The sequence below is a fragment of the Rhamphochromis longiceps genome, linkage group LG3 (genome assembly GCF_057381845.1).
Source record: "Rhamphochromis longiceps isolate RC_006_pf linkage group LG3, R_longiceps_female_GT1.1, whole genome shotgun sequence".
Taxonomy (NCBI): Eukaryota; Metazoa; Chordata; class Actinopteri; order Cichliformes; family Cichlidae; genus Rhamphochromis; species Rhamphochromis longiceps.
In genome coordinates, this window is record NC_140559.1 from 43,651,575 (window position 1) to 43,664,954 (window position 13,380).

General features: G+C 44.8%; 1 protein-coding gene across 1 annotated transcript; it reads right to left on the bottom strand.

The window, feature by feature from the left end:
• Positions 1-8,812: 8,812 nt before the first annotated feature.
• Positions 8,813-12,107, bottom strand: LOC146674936 (zinc finger CCHC domain-containing protein 18-like). The gene is made up of 3 exons (XM_085399147.1): positions 11,749-12,107; positions 11,585-11,665; positions 8,813-11,100 (listed from the first exon to the last, which is right to left on the bottom strand). Exon 3 carries the CDS (start codon positions 10,581-10,583, stop codon positions 8,904-8,906), a length of 1,680 nt encoding a protein of 559 aa, XP_085255273.1. The 5' UTR covers positions 10,584-11,100; positions 11,585-11,665; positions 11,749-12,107; the 3' UTR covers positions 8,813-8,903.
• Between the last annotated feature and the right edge of the window lie 1,273 nt (positions 12,108-13,380).

The window sequence follows — 13,380 nt, forward strand, 5'->3', positions numbered from 1 at the left end:
ACACCGCCACGGCCCTTCTGAGGGTGTTCGACTCTGACACTGACAACGAAGGAGAGAAGCTGAGAGTGGATGACGAAGCCATCCTGAGCCTGTTCGTTTCCAACACTGGAGAAGAGGACTTTGGTGGTTTTAGTGCGCAGGAAGATGGTGGTGAATGACTGACTTTTCTTCTTGTTAAAGCCGTGTCACTGCACTTGAGCCTAAAAGGTAGTCCGAATCTATTTTTCTGGTGTGCTGTAGGTTATTGTTATGTACTACATTTGTTACTCATTTATGAAGCACAGTACATGTTTTGTACTTGTAATTACCGCTACTTGTACATATACCAAAAAAGTTGTGCAAATATGTACCCATAACTTGTTTTTCAAAATATTAATAAAAGGGGTGTGTCTCCAAACAGCCATCTCTTTCCTGACAATTCGCTTTGTGCATATTCTCTTACATATGATAAGTCAACATTGAAACACCTGCGGCTTTTAGTCAGGTGCAGCTACTGTATGTACAAAACAGGATTTTCCCCTGATTTTAGCTTGTGCGGCTAATATTCAGGTGCGCTTTGTAGTCCGGGAAATACGGTAATAATCCTAGAGTGAGTATAAACTACTGCTCATCTCCCTCCTGTTGGGACATAGTATAGCCCATGGCTCAAAATAGCAGCAGTCTTATACAAATTATTAGGCAATATTGGTTTATCACACAGATAATAAACACCATCCTGCAAGCTCGCTCCTTCTGTAAGTCACAACTGTTTTCCTGCAGTAGGTGAGTGGCCCTATATGTCTGTTGATGTTGCACTGCTAAAATGTGAACACCATGTTTAACTACAGCTGCCTCTTTTGTGATCTTATCTGCAAAAACTTTCCCTAATGTAACTGGATCTGTCATGGATCGCTGTGTGGCAGGCAGGATGAGGACCCAAATGCAAAACTCACAGACACGGGGATGAACTCGAGAAACACAGCTTTAATGCTGGCACGGCAGAACACAGGAAATACAAAACTAAACTGGGGAAAAGTAAACTAACACTCGCAGGTAGACACAGGAAGATCCACACAACATGAGGGAGAACGCGACGCCGAACAGAGGGAGACGCAGACAGAAATACACAGAGGGTTAACGAGGAAAGTGGGAACACACGGGGAACACACGGGGAACACAGCTGACACAGATAACCATAACGAGACAGGGCGGGGTGAACATAACACTGACGGGTCAAACACTGACGAGTCAAACAGGAAGTACAGAGGTTCAAACAGGAGGAGAGAGAGCACGGGGAAAACACAGACATAACGGGCTGAGGAAGACATGGAATAAAACACGAGGGCTCACAGTTACACAGGGGCACACAGGAGGTAACCAAATAAGGAACATCTTAACAGAAGAACCTAGGAACCAAGGCATGACTAGGGGATGAAATACAAAACATACAAAAACTGAGAATACCGGGCCCACATGGCCCGGGACCATGACAGGATCTTTCCCTCACATGTGTGCTGCACATTCGCAAACGGCAATTCCACTGGTTAATAACACTGCCTCCAGCAGATTTTGCAAGAGTTTGGCGTGTTCTACAGGTTTCCCTGCAGAGGTTGTCACACCTCGTCTCACTCACTGCACTACAAAGAAATGTACAGTAGCAAATACATACTGGCTATCAGTGTATATTGTCTCTCTGCAGCTGTACATGCTTCCGTTAAAGCTAGCATCTCTACTGCTCAAGTAAATATGAAACATGCTAGTTGTCCTGCACAGATAACTTTCTCACTGTCTACTACAGTAAAACCTGTTCTAGTCTGTCCCTCTGCTATTGTAAAACTCAAATCATCAACAAACCAAACCTTTCCCTCAACGAGTGGCACATCTGTTCAGTCATCCTTCGGCTTACACTTCTTCTCCTCACGCTCTCTACACTCATGAGAAGTGCCCTCTTCCTTCGTTGGCAAAAAGGGTTTAACAGATTCAGAATTGTGCACCACTTTATGGTAATATGTATGGTTGTGAGAGTAACAGTAACATTAAAGACAAGAGTCTTGTAGGTGACAGAAATGTAAGTTTAGTCTGCAGTAGTAAACATCTACCTCGTGTGGAGCTAACAGTGTCAAAAGGTGAAATAAACTATTTCCTGAAACATTGTACAGCTTAAGCTGCTGCACATACTGATCTCACGCATGGAGGTAAAGCACGAGCAACTAAAGCTAATCTTTTAGGATAGTAAGTTACTGGCTTCACTTGTGGAAAAAGTGCTGTTAGTTATTTTACAGTCACCTAGCATTTGTGCTGTTCACAGAACCACAAGTCCATCGCTGGACCTCCTCTGCGCTGTCACTTTTGGAGCTTGGCACGCTCCCTCAGGTTCCATTTTCCAATGCTGCTCAAGATTTTAAAGCAGAGCACGTCGTACACCTTAGTTGTCTTCCTCAACGTCAAAACTCTTTCATCTTATTTAAGATTTGCTGTTCAAAATCTCCTCGTGACAATCCTTTGGAAGCCCAGTAACACAGCTCTCTGTGCTGAAGGTGATCCTCCTGACGACTCTCTACAGGCCTCAGCTTCCATCTTGTGGACGATCCTCTGAGTCACTCCTTCTCGTCATGGCACCTCACAACATCTACAAATTAAAAAATGACACTCCTCTCACCACACGGCTTTCGCCATGTGTCAACTCCCCAATGAGACATGTACAATGTAACCAACTTTAAGGTATAAAGGTGAATTACAGCGCAATAATTACTTGGGCTCGTAATAAGACCCTGGCCAGAATCAGAAGACACCAAATTCGTATGGAGCCGAAGTATTGAGCAGCAATAATGACCTGGACACAATGTTAACTTTTGAGTAGCCACTCTTGTATTGTTACAAAGTATAACTGGTATTTGTCCAATTTGTACAGATAAAGTATAAAATAAAATAAAATAAATAGTGTGCACACTCAACAAAATAAAAGTACTCGTTGGGGCCCTTTAAGAATTTAGAGTTAAGCTGGCGATAGCCAACTTCAAAGGTCCTTGTGAGTGTAACTGGAATGTATGAGTGTGTGGTGTGTATCTTCTTTGGGGTAGATCGTCCTCAAAGTGGTTGGCTCGCCATCTATCACAACCAGAATATCGTCCTGGTCCTTGGACTTTTCCGTCCTCTCCAAAAAACCTGACCTATAATCCAGGTCATAAAATGTACATTCTAATCAGTCTGTTTCAGATGCATTGTTTAAGGTTAAAATACAAAATCAAAATATTGCATCACCTCATATTCATTGCATCAACATCTTAAATCTTATCAAATCTCACAGTTCTGTTGTACAACATTCAATTTTCAAGCATATCAAATATGAGAACTAAACATCTAAGTTGCTCAAATATTTCTCTATTCATGTAAACATTAATTAAACAATACTTATGGTAAGTAACCATTGACACTCAAAATACAATACACCATAACAAATTCAGAACTATGTGCAAATAAGCAACAAAATATACATATGAGTTCAGTTCAGAGGCATTAAAGCAGTGTGCTTAATTTCTCCACGCTATAGGCCTATTCGTGAGAGAGAAATGCACTAAAAATTACCCTCTAGATTACTTTAAACTCACAGTGAACTGACAAAAATTAGCTTTAGAGCAGCTAAGAACATGTTGCTCACCGTTGCTCTGTTTCACAAAAGCCCAACACACACTGGCGTTGGAATTGCAGCAGCTCTCCGGATGAAAGGTGAGTGGTTAGCCTGTGAGACACCGAGCTAGCATTAGCATGATCGCGACGGTAAGTCTCTACAAGTTTTTTCCATCAGAATAACACTCGTCTTACCGACGTTGCCTCTCTCCTTCATCCAGCCACTCGACTCCGGACTTCCAGCAGGTAAGTAGGCTGGTTTTCCTTCCTCTCAATCCTGAGTTTTCCTCTCTTTTGTCCGTGGATTTCTCGGTTTGAGTAGCAGATGCCTCCACTCCTCTTGCTGAGATAAGAAAAACCCGGGACACCATGCACCTCCACCTCACTTCCTGGCTGACAGGGTCAATGCGGCCTGGGTAGGCTCTGATTGGTTGCTGAGCTAGGTGCCCTCACGTGGGGTGAACTGAGAGGTGCATTCAATGGTCATAGGAAATACGACGCTTGTTGATGTGGACAGTTAATATAAAGAGAATAAGTATGATATTTTTCATCTGGGCTACACCCTCCCCTCCTGAACTCATGCACGTCCCTGTGCATGGTAGACGGTTAAATGATGATTATTTGACGGGTCAAGGAAGAGGGCGAAGCAGGCTCTTCACCATCACTGATGACATCGGCCCAAGCTGAAGACAGTCCTTGCAAGAATGATTTTGCTGCAGTGATCAGAGGATTGCCTAGCTCCGTATAGTCAAGCCGTCGTGGCGGACGACGGTTTCTCTCAGATCTCCTTACAGAATCATTTGTATCCATGTTTTCCCTTGTATCCACTGGGACTATCTCCTCCACTCTCTCCTCAGAATTCGCACCTCTGGTGCAAGCCTCCTGAAATGGAAGTTGCCTTTCTTGGACGTCTGGGTCATCAACAGGTGAGTCAGTTTCAGTTAAGGTTATTTCATCCACTTGTTCGGTCGGTGTGACTCCATTGGTAGATAAGTACTCAGTATCATCTGTAGTACTGTTAGGCATATCAGGTATGTTGCCAAAATCAGATTGGCTGTCAAAAACAGGTGGGTTGTCAATATCAGGAACATTTACAGGACTCTCACTCACTGTGTGGACAGGGGAACTCAACCAAACAGGAATGAGCAAATCATCTTCTTCGTCTGAGGAGTTCTCTTCCTCTAGCGCTGGATTTGCACGGGTTCTTGGCCTGCGTGACACTGGCTTCTGTACATGCTCACTGCTTTCCTCCACAGGTAGGTAGCCACATGGTAGCAACAGATCCCGGTGTAGTGTTCTTAGGGGACCATCTTTGTTTTCAGGTTTAACTGTATATACTGGGAGGTTGCCTGCCCTTCTCACCACTACATGCACAGTGTGTTCCCACTTGTCTGAAATCTTATGTTTGCCCCGGATACGGACATTCCTGACCAATACCCGATCTCCAGCTTCCAAGTCTGATGCAGTTACATGTCTGTCAAACCTCATTTTGTTCTTGTGAGCCATCTTTGCAGCCTTGTCCATAGCTAACTTGTAGCTTTCTTTGAGACGTGACTTGAGTTTTTGCACATATTCAGAGTGAGATGAGTGTTGTTCCTCTTGCACTGGCAGGTTGAATGCAAGGTCAACTGGCAACCGAGGTTGGCGTCCGAACATCAGTTCGTACGGGGAGAAACCAGTCACCTCATTCCTGGTGCAGTTATAAGCGTGGACCAGGGGTCTTACATGGTCACGCCAACAGGACTTATCTTGATCACGGAGAGTTCCCAACATATCAAGCAAGGTACGATTAAATCGTTCCACAGGATTGCCCCTAGGATGGTATGGGGTTGTCCTCACCTTGTGGATACCAGCCACCTGACAGAGCTCCTTGATTGTGCGGGACTCGAAATCTGGACCCTGGTCACTATGCAATTTTTCTGGGATGCCATAGTGTACCATAAAGTTCTCCCACAGACACCTTGCCACTGTGCGGGCCTTTTGATTAGGTGTTGGGATAGCAACTGCAAATTTAGTGAAGTGGTCCGTGATCACCAATATATCTTTGGTTCCACTCCTGTCAGCTTCCAGGGACAAGAAGTCCATGCACAAGAGTTCAAGAGGTCGTGTCGTATTAATGTTGACCAAGGGGGCCGCTCTTTCAGGCCGTGCCTTCCTCCGCACGCACCTGCCACACGTCTTCACTTTCCTTTCCACGTCCAAAGCCATCCTTGGCCAATAAAATCTTGACCTTACAAGGTCCAGTGTACGGTCGACTCCCATGTGACCCATATGGTCATGCAGGCTGGTGAGAACTGTGTTGCGAAGCTCAGCTGGAAGTACAAGCTGGTAGGTTTTCTGGGACCCCTCTTGGCGTCGCCGGTACAAGACATTGTTGCGGAGCTCAAGACGGTTAAGCTCTCGGAGGAGCAGTGGAAGCTCAGGGAGCTGTGTGCGCACGGTTGGAGGTGGTGTGTCCCCATATTCGATCTGAGAAATAACATGCTTTATACACTGATCGGCTCTTTGCTCGTCTGCCAGCTCTGCCTCAGTTAGATGGGGAATGGTTGGCAGACCTCCAAACTGTTCCTCTTGCCCATAGCTATCAGGTACAGCACTAGGAGACACAGCAAGCACCTCCACCAAGGCAACACAATCTGCATCTGCCTCTCTTTCATTGTCAGGACTGACGCTGTAGGTGAACTGCCTCTCACAGATTGCTTTCACCACAGACTGATTTACAGCATTGATGTTGTCTGGATCACAAAGGTGATCTTGAGTGAACTGTTGTATGCGTTCAATCTCTTTTTGTGATTTCAGGTCGTCCGCTAGCCCTCCGTGTGGTCTGCGTGATAATCCATCCGCATCTCCATTCTGCTTCCCTGGACGATAGAGGAGTTTGAAAGAGAATGTGGACAGTGCTGCTAGCCACCTATAGCTAGTTGCGTCAAGTTTTGCTGAAGTCAGAATGTAAGTCAGCGGATTACTATCCGTTACAACAGTGAAGTGGTTGCCGTAGAGATAGTCGCTGAACTTTTCTGTAACTGACCACTTGAGCGCCAGAAACTCCAACTTGTGCGCTGGATAGCGATTTTCGCTCCGTGACAGCCCTCTACTTGCATAGCCTATGACTCTAAGTTGTCCCTCTTGCTCCTGATACAATACAGCACCAAGCCCGGTGGTACTGGCGTCGGTGTGCAGTATATAGGGTTTCTGGGGGTCAGCGAAGGCAAGTACAGGGGCAGTGGTGAGACTTTGGATGACTGACTCGAAGGCTTCCTGGCAAGCTGGCGTCCAGCGACCTCCGAAAGGGTCTTTTGGGTCATGGTACTGATGTGCACTTTGTCTTGCGTTTACTTTTGATTTCTTGTGGCTAGGTGGGTACCCCGAAGTTAAGTTGTGGAGAGGTTTCACAATGCTGGAATACCCCTTAACGAACCTTCTATAATACCCAGCAAAACCAAGGAACGACTTTAACTCTCGCAGGGTCTGTGGGACAGGCCATGTTTTAAGGGCCGAAATCTTCTCAGGGTCAGTCCGAACTCCATTTCTGGAGACCACATGTCCCAGATAACGGACTGAAGTCTGGAAGAAGACACATTTCTCTGGTGACAGCTTTAACCCAAACTCTTTTAGACGAGTGAGCACTTTCATGAGTCTTTCTTCGTGTTCCTCAAGGGTTCGGGAGAATACTATCACGTCATCAAGAAAGACCAATGCATCCTTCAAATGCATATCCCCCATGCACCGCTCCATTAACCGCTGGAACGTGCTGGGGGCGTTCGTTACACCCTGAGGCATTCTGTTGAACTCCCAGAAGCCGAGAGGGCACACAAAGGCCGTCTTCGGTTTGTCTGCTTCTTCGACCTCGATCTGGTAGTACCCTGATTTTAGATCAAGAACAGAGAACCACTGTGAACCATTGAGGGCTGAGAATGTGTCCTCTAGCTTCGGAAGGCTGTACGCATCTTTTATAGTCTGAAGGTTTAGACGCCTATAATCGATGCACAACCGGACTTGGCCGTTCTTTTTCCGGACTACCACTATGGGTGACGCAAATGGGGACTCTGACTCTCTAATAACTCCTGCATCAAGGAGTTCCTGAATGTGCTTCCGGACAGCCTCAATGTCCCGTGGGTGGATTGGCCGGGCACGTAGTTTGAAAGGCGTGCCATCCGAAAGTTTTATATGATGTCGCACCTGGTCCGTCCGGCCAAAATCCAGGTCGTGCTGTGCAAACACCTCAGGCATGCCGCTGAGCTGCTGAGTGATGCGCTGTTTCCATTCCAATGGAACTGGGGAGTCACCAAAATTGAAGGTTATGGTGGGCTCTTGGAAAGACGGAGTGTCTGGAGTTCTCTGGGATAATTCTGACTGTTTGGTCTTGTTGTGTTCCTTTAATAGGATGGTCTGATAAGCACTAACCTCTGCAATAGTACACTTGGCAGGGATGACAATGTCGTGGTCAGACTCGTTGCTTATAACAACTGGCAACTTGTGGGGCCGCCGCTGGGGAAAGTCCACCAGACCGGCTTTAAGTAGCAGGCCACCGGGCAAGGGGGACGATGATGGGTACTCAATTACAACTGATTTTTCATCCTGAAGGCCCTCGCCAAGGGCGACTCCCTCCACCACTACAGTTGAACCAGCTGGAATGACTTGAGGCATCTTGCCAAGTAGCTTCACTACCCCCTGATGGGTGTCACTTGTCTGCTTCCGTCTCAACTCAATGATTTTGAAGACTACTTTGTAGCCATGTGGGAGGGGTTGACGATTGGCTAAGTCAGTCTCTGAGTAGATGTCGAACAGTACATCTAGGGTGTTTGTGCCTATGAGCATGAGGGATTGTGAAGTGTCAGGGACGATTAAAGCAAGTGTGTTTACATCTACTGGAACACCTATAAAGTCCTTTGGAAAAGTTATGGTCATTTCTATATAGCCAAAGTAAGGCACTAGCTGGCCATTAGCACCTTCCACTTCTAAGAGGTCATGTAGTGGCTTGATCTTTTGCTCTGAAAGGTGCTGCTGGTAAAATGACTCAGGAACAGTGGTAACTTGGGAGCCTGAGTCAAGAAGACAGTTGACTTCTTCACCTCTCACAGTCACTTGAGCTGTACTTCTGGTACCAATCAACTGTTTAGGGAGTTGGAAAGATTGGTTCTGCTCTGAATGGTTTAAGCCAGAACATGTTTGTGCTTTGACAGTCTTTGCTGGGGTGGGTACTTTGTTAACCTCAGCTGTGATTTTGTCACCATTGTTTACGTCTGAGGGACGTTGTTGACTCTCCTCAGCTCCTGTTTGTCCCACAACAGGAACTGTTAGATGTTTAAAGGTGAATCTGTACAATCTCGCGCTTCCCACTGGCGTTGTTTCTCCTCCAACTGCTTCTTTTTTTCTGCTACTAGGTTGGGGTTAGCGGGGTCAACACAGCATGGAGCGATATGTCCATCTTCACCGCAGTTGAAACAATACCAGGGCTTGGGTCTGCCCCTTTGCCTCTTTGAAGTCTGTCTTTGCATACGTCCATCTACACCATGTGGCTTTGACATCTTACTCTGCGGCTTCCCTGCAGGGTCCTTGCTGTTTGCAAACTTTGTTTTTTTCTGTGACATGAATGTAGTTAGTTGACTTTGCAGACTCGCCACCTGCTTTCGCAGATCCTCAATAGCAGCAATGCTACTCCCATGTTTCTCCTCTGGTTCACAAACATGTGCACCCTGGAACTGTAACTGAGTTCTCTGCTTTGTGGTGCCAATGTGTTTTCTCATACGGTTAGTTTTTGCTTGCTGTCGATCTTCCTCAGAGCGAATCATTAACAACAGGTCTGAGAATTGGGGTGGGCTGCTCTTCTTTTGCTCAAGTTGCAGGGCGCTGAGTAGGTCGTTGTCCCAACATCCCCTGCAGAACTGTTTAAGTAGATGTTTGTCCACTTCTTCACATGCGACTCCCCCCCTCTTCGTGGTTCTGTTTAACGCTAGCTGTAGCCGGTGAAGGTAAGTGGATGACTTCTCACCTGGATCTTGAAGGGTGTTCAGGAATTGAGCGAAAAGTTCCTCGCCATCTTCTACAGTGCCAAAGGCTGAATCTAGAAGCTGCAAATAAGTCACAGGTGGTGACTCAGGCCGCAAACTCTTAACTATATCAGCTGCTGGTGGGAGCAGGCTCTCATGGATCTTTCTGGATATTTGCAGGGGGGACATGCTGGGATCATTTTGGAGCAGTTCAATTTGTGTGCGCCATGTGTCATAATCAGTTTCATTGTTAGGTCTGGGAACCTTACCGGAGAAGGAACGGAGTCTCACCTGGGACTGGATGTGTGGGACAACATCTTGCCTTCGTACGATATGCTCTACCACAACCTTCTGAATGTCAGGTGGGTTCAAGTCACTTACTGAGAGGGACGCTGCTCTCCTTCCATTAGTGAGGGGAACATCATCAGTGGCACCAGTATCACTTGGTGTAACATCTGAATGTGAGGTGTGACACTGTCGCTCTTTAGAAGCGGGCGGAGATACAACAGTGGTCTCGACATACGTGGGAGAAGGTTCTTCAGTGGTGGGTCGCATGGCTTCAACATCCTCCCCAATCTGACACATCATCTCCTTCAGCACCTCACCGTAGTCTTTGCCACTCAGCTTGGCTAGTTCCTTGAGTTCCGCCAAGTAGGTTTTTGTAACATTACTCCCAACCGTGGTAGTGTACATGCTACTGAGTGTTTTAATTTCATAGACAACGCTGGGATCAGCTTGTGCTGTGTATGTGTATGGTAAACGAGGTTCTAAACCTTCTAAGGCTGAACTGCTAGAGTATTCTACGATCAGGTTTTGGTAGAAGTTGGACAGTGAATCATCAACAAAAAGGACTCTTGTGATTTTACCATACTGTTTCAGAAAGTCAATGACCTGTTCATCTTTCTCAGATACCTGTGTTATCCCAGCGACAACAACCGCATTAGGTATTTTGACACCAGACTTTTGTATGAAATCCATGCTGGTCATTGCCTCAATATTGATGCTCAAATCAATTGGCTCCTGGCTGGCTCGCCACTTCTGTAACCAACTTTAAGGTATAAAGGTGAATTACAGCGCAATAATTACTTGGGCTCGTAATAAGACCCTGGCCAGAATCAGAAGACACCAAATTCGTATGGAGCCGAAGTATTGAGCAGCAATAATGACCTGGACACAATGTTAACTTTTGAGTAGCCACTCTTGTATTGTTACAAAGTATAACTGGTATTTGTCCAATTTGTACAGATAAAGTATAAAATAAAATAAAATAAATAGTGTGCACACTCAACAAAATAAAAGTACTCGTTGGGGCCCTTTAAGAATTTAGAGTTAAGCTGGCGATAGCCAACTTCAAAGGTCCTTGTGAGTGTAACTGGAATGTATGAGTGTGTGGTGTGTATCTTCTTTGGGGTAGATCGTCCTCAAAGTGGTTGGCTCGCCATCTATCACAACCAGAATATCGTCCTGGTCCTTGGACTTTTCCGTCCTCTCCAAAAAACCTGACCTATAATCCAGGTCATAAAATGTACATTCTAATCAGTCTGTTTCAGATGCATTGTTTAAGGTTAAAATACAAAATCAAAATATTGCATCACCTCATATTCATTGCATCAACATCTTAAATCTTATCAAATCTCACAGTTCTGTTGTACAACATTCAATTTTCAAGCATATCAAATATGAGAACTAAACATCTAAGTTGCTCAAATATTTATTCATGTAAACATTAATTAAACAATACTTATGGTAAGTAACCATTGACACTCAAAATACAATACACCATAACAAATTCAGAACTATGTGCAAATAAGCAACAAAATATACATATGAGTTCAGTTCAGAGGCATTAAAGCAGTGTGCTTAATTTCTCCACGCTATAGGCCTATTCGTGAGAGAGAAATGCACTAAAAATTACCCTCTAGATTACTTTAAACTCACAGTGAACTGACAAAAATTAGCTTTAGAGCAGCTAAGAACATGTTGCTCACCGTTGCTCTGTTTCACAAAAGCCCAACACACACTGGCGTTGGAATTGCAGCAGCTCTCCGGATGAAAGGTGAGTGGTTAGCCTGTGAGACACCGAGCTAGCATTAGCATGATCGCGACGGTAAGTCTCTACAAGTTTTTTCCATCAGAATAACACTCGTCTTACCGACGTTGCCTCTCTCCTTCATCCAGCCACTCGACTCCGGACTTCCAGCAGGTAAGTAGGCTGGTTTTCCTTCCTCTCAATCCTGAGTTTTCCTCTCTTTTGTCCGTGGATTTCTCGGTTTGAGTAGCAGATGCCTCCACTCCTCTTGCTGAGATAAGAAAAACCCGGGACACCATGCACCTCCACCTCACTTCCTGGCTGACAGGGTCAATGCGGCCTGGGTAGGCTCTGATTGGTTGCTGAGCTAGGTGCCCTCACGTGGGGTGAACTGAGAGGTGCATTCAATGGTCATAGGAAATACGACGCTTGTTGATGTGGACAGTTAATATAAAGAGAATAAGTATGATATTTTTCATCTGGGCTACAACAAGTATGTTGCACAGTCTCCCTAAAACAATCTCCAGGGTTTCCCACTTGGAGCACCCATACTCCAACCTGTAACCCTGTGTAAAAACATTAATCAGCAATTAAATGTTTTGCTTGTTTAACTCCCAGCTCCACCCAGAGCCTGTATCCTAGAAGAAAAAGTCTTAAAGTTAAAACAACTTCACATTTGCAACCAACTATAGATCATAAGTGTAATAAAGTATTCAGCGTCACAGAGACAAGGATCATTGCAGGTTTATTCTAAACTCATTAAACTCCTACTTTTTCCCATAATTTGTTCCAAATTATTTAACATCTCAACGTCATTCCACATTGTAATCAGTGACGTCCCTTAAGTTTGTCACTCACCATGAGCCCAACAGTGTGGTCAGATAATGAGCCCCATGTAACTATTTTGTAACTGCACATTTGTTCAATTGTCACTTGTCTGTCTGTGCTGAATCCTTTATAAGCACTCTTAAAGAAAAACAAACATTAGCCAAACACACGGTTCGTCCTGGTTGTCAGGTGTCGGCCATCCAGATTCTAGAGAAGCTGTGAAAAGTCATAAAGTTAACACTCGCTGTGGAAAAAGTAACAATTGTCTCATCACAGTATGTCTCAAACTGTATTAATTTCTCCCTTTAACATTCACATTCTCTCCAACATTCTCTCAACAACAGTGTAATTTCATCATCAACATATAGCCTGTAACTACAGTTTTCTTCATACAAAATCTCAGTAATCCTGTGGTAGAAAAACATCATTAAGTTGTGTCCTGCTGTAAATCACATGATCGAATCACATGATTAACCATCTGCTGTAAAAAGAAATGTAAATGTTAGCGCTGCGCAGGTGTATACACTCTTTCTCACAGTAATCTCTGTGAACAACACAAGGTAGTGAATGGTACCTGGTAAATTCACAGACACAGAAAATTTAAACTAAAAAGGTTAAATTTTCAGAGTTCATATAGTCATGTGACCCAAATTTCCTCCTGTGGTCTCCTTCTGCTCCTGCAACAGAGACACACACAGAGATACATCCACACCTTTGTCAGGTGGGGGTTAACTTCACACAATGGTGTTAAGTCAGTCAGTCTTGTCAGCTTTTGTCAGTAAATCAGTTCCCCATTTATTTTAAAATTCTCACTCATTCACTCAGTGATTCCTTCTTTTGCTAATTGTGGAATTATCGTCGCATTCGTTTCCACGCTCAGCAAAACGACGTCATTTCAAAAAGAAAAATAATTTAGACTGGATTTCC

Excerpts from the sequence above, each read along its gene's own strand:
- LOC146674936 (XM_085399147.1), bottom strand. The coding sequence starts at position 10,583 with ATGACCAGCATGGATTTCATACAAAAGTCTGGTGTCAAAATACCTAAT.